General features: G+C 38.1%; 1 protein-coding gene across 2 annotated transcripts; it reads left to right on the forward strand.

Moving 5' to 3' along the window:
* Positions 1-779: 779 nt before the first annotated feature.
* Positions 780-2,432, forward strand: rgs5b (regulator of G protein signaling 5b). Of its 2 annotated transcripts, none has more exons than XM_020651586.3 (5): positions 780-950; positions 1,080-1,169; positions 1,280-1,344; positions 1,442-1,605; positions 1,722-2,432. In XM_020651586.3, exons 1-5 carry the CDS (start codon positions 907-909, stop codon positions 1,896-1,898), a joined length of 540 nt encoding a protein of 179 aa, XP_020507242.1. In that variant the 5' UTR covers positions 780-906; the 3' UTR covers positions 1,899-2,432. The 2 variants fall into 2 exon arrangements, with proteins under 2 accessions (XP_020507242.1, XP_065809392.1); XM_065953320.1 differs by having other exon boundaries at positions 1,283-1,344.
* Positions 2,433-3,625: the final 1,193 nt, after the last annotated feature.

Below are 3,625 nucleotides of genomic sequence, written 5' to 3' on the forward strand. Positions count from 1 at the left end.
TGACAGCTAAGTCCAATGGTTAATTTGCTATCATGTGTTCAGTCTGAAATATGATGATATTAAACAAACCTACATGTCAGAAATGTTGAGAGAACTTAAAGTAGTTCAATAACTTCATGTCAATAAATCAATGAAAAAAAAAAATGTATATATATACAAGTATAAATATATATATAAGTACTTTGTTTATGTTTATAGTTTATGTCCACTGGGAACTATATTAACCAAATACTGTTACAGTATATGCTTTTATCTAATAAAATGAAAATCAATTATATCTTCTGGATGGAGACATATAATTCTAAATAGTAATTCTAAATCTTTAAATCCATAAAAGTCTAAAACTTCAAAACAACATAATCTTGAAAAAAGCAATAGCACAAAGCTGTAAACACTGCTTTTTAGACGGTCCTCACTTAAGAGGATTTTCTGTCCTTGTGAATACATCATGGTCTCCTCACAAGAATAACGTAAGAACATAATCACACACACACACACACACACACACACACACACACACACACACACACACACACACACACACACACACACACCACACACACACAAAACCCTTTTCTGAGCAATAGGACCTTGAAGAGTTGTGAAGTAATTCCGTCTTCACACATGTGTTTTAATAGTGAGGAAGTTGTCTGGAGGAAAATCGGTGTTCATTCAGTGAGGAGTCGCCTCATCATCCCACACGTCTTCTTTGATTGGCTGAGAGGCGTGATGTCACAGAGTCGACTGCCCTATAAAGAGTCACTCTGCCACACAGACGGCAGACCAGCTGAGAGCTCACTCACTCACTTCCAGCAAGGCAGAAAAGCTCTGGAACACTATATCCTCGACTAGGCAACGTCCTAACCTTTGGAAATATCCTCTAACGGAAAGAAAAAACATCTCATCATGTGCAGAGGACTGGATGCACTGCCTATCACCTGCCTGGAGAGGTGAGGGTTTTATGACATTTCTCCACTTTTGATCACAACTATATTCACTTACTTATATTGTAAAAATCCTGGACATCATTTCCTTTAAAATGTATGAATAACATTGTTCTTTTTCTTTTGTTTTTTCAGGGCAAAGGAGCTGAAAGCGTTGTTTGGAAGTTTACTACACAAGTCAGAACAAAGCATCACCGGCCAGGCAAAGAAAAATGACAAACTGAGGTAAGGCAAACATTTGAATTAACTTTTTAAGTTTAAGCGTGTCAGTCTCATTAAAGTGCAAAACAGTGATTTAAAGAACTTCTCCTAATGATTTTTTTTTTCTGTAACAACAGGTTAAATGTGGACGAGCCCTTGAAATGGAAGGAGTCCTTTGACAAGCTCCTGTCCAGTCAAAGTAAGACCTCACATGACATTTGATGCAATTTTTCAATCATTGCAGATGTTTGTGATGAATACCAGATGTTAACTTTTTTACCCTCTCTTTTTTCCAGATGGACTGTGCCTGTTCAGAGCGTTCCTGGTCTCAGAGTTCAGTGAGGAAAACATCGCCTTCTACCTGGCTTGTGAGGACTACCAAGCAACAAAGTCCTCCAAACAAGCCAGCAAAGCCAAGAGAATTTATGACGAGTTCATTGCCACTGATGCACCTCGAGAGGTGAATACCAAAAACATTATACGATTACTTAGGACGCTTTATCACTCTGCTTTCTTTTCTTAACTTGTTGCTCAGTCCTGATAATCACCTCTCTACCTCCTCTGTTCCCCTAACAGATAAATCTCGACCATTTGACCAAAGCTATCACAAAGGAGAACATGGAGCACCCTGGACAGTCCTGTTTTGACTTGGCCCAGGCAAAAATCTACACCCTGATGGAGAAGGACTGCTATCCCCGCTTCCTTAAGTCATCCACATACCTAGAAGTCAGCAGAAAAACCAAGACATACTAAAAAAATATATATATATATTTAAACAACGTGTTCTGCAAACAGCAGACAAGATGTGATGACTCCTGAATGGGACATACACTTACGGGCACACAGTGGAGACTGGAAGGGTTCACAAGGAACAAAAACTTCAGTCTGCAGACTTTGGAACCGGGTTATGGAGGCCCTTTTGGAGACCTGAGTTGGCAAACAGATCGGAGCCCAGGCGAGAAGATAATGGAGACACGAAGCTGTGAGAAAAGACTGAAAAAGACAGAGCTGCAGGCGATGTCTGCCTCTAAAAGAGACACCTGTACTGTACATACGGGGTTGCATGAGGGGCGGCCACAGTGGCATAAATTATAAAAATGCAGAGATTTAAATGAGACAACAAAACTACAACTGGGAAAGACTCCCTCGCACTTATTTGTTTTTTGTTTGTTTATTTATTTCTTATTTATATTAAGTTATTTTTTAATGTATAAATGTTTTTTAATGTGAAGTATGAACTGTATCTAAAAAGAAGTGCAATGTAATAAAGATTATAAATTTCCAGAGACAAAATGTGACTGTGTTTTTCCTTTGGGACTTCTCTTGTGCAGATGGAGGGAGGATGTGGTTAATGAGGTCAGAAGAAGAATGTAGAAGAAGGAAGAAAGAGACTTGCTCATGTGCGCTGTCATAGCTACTAATTTTGGCCCTCAGTGGTTCCACTTCACAAGTATGTGACTGGATGACTCCTTTTCTCTGGAGTTACAGTGAATGGAAGATATGCAACAACTCCGTAGGTGTACTATGTACATGACTCTGTGTTAGATTTTATAGAATAAGGTGAAAAAGAATAAGGTAAAAAGTGAGGTCATTTTTAGCATAAAACAACCTTGGGTGATAAAACCCGATAACTTAATTCAAAACTATATTTGTATTAATCACCAGAAGGGAAACTACAGTTCACCCTGGCATACAAACAGGACACACAAGTCAGACAGGTCATTATAAAAGAAATACTCACAATACAATACTAACACACATATTCAAACGTTAGATTATTAGATTGACTAATAGCTAAGGTGTAGCTATTAGTCAAATTATTGTCTTGCCATACTCAAATTAAAGCAAAAGAAGTAGTCCTCTTCTTGAGAAAAATCATTTATTACTCTGGCTCAGTTCATCAGTACCATCCATTTCCATGCGCTATAAAAAGAACAAAGTCATTTGATATCCAGTAGCCTGTTAGCTTCCCTAAGCACAAATGCTACAACAGCTACAATAACTCCTTGATTAGTGAACTTAGAAGGTGTAAGCGATTGCTCATCTAACAATTCCCAATTTACCAACTGATGACTGTAGCAACATGTTGCAATTCAAGAGCCCGCCTCGCCACTTCCAAACCATTCTACATCAAGTTGGACTGTCAGCATTAACCAGAAAATCATGATTAACTAAGGTCTGAAATTATTGCATTAATTTTTTTAAAAGGTGTACTATCTAGTTTTGGTAGAGAAATGTGAAGAAATGTACAGATTATGTGGTATATGTTCATAACTCCATAGACAAACTGTCCTCAGATGGTCCCTGGAACACTGTTTAAGATAAAATCATATATGAGTAGTTATGGTAGGGGGGCCCGGAACAGTGAAACAGTAACTCTCCTGGTAGCTTTTTAGCTCCAAACAGTGTTCCAGGGACCCATTGTTCCCTTTGAGTAACTTTTTGTGTATTCAGTTCATAAAATATTGCATAGAATTGTT

This window comes from Labrus bergylta, chromosome 4 (genome assembly GCF_963930695.1).
Source record: "Labrus bergylta chromosome 4, fLabBer1.1, whole genome shotgun sequence".
Taxonomy (NCBI): domain Eukaryota; kingdom Metazoa; phylum Chordata; class Actinopteri; order Labriformes; family Labridae; genus Labrus; species Labrus bergylta.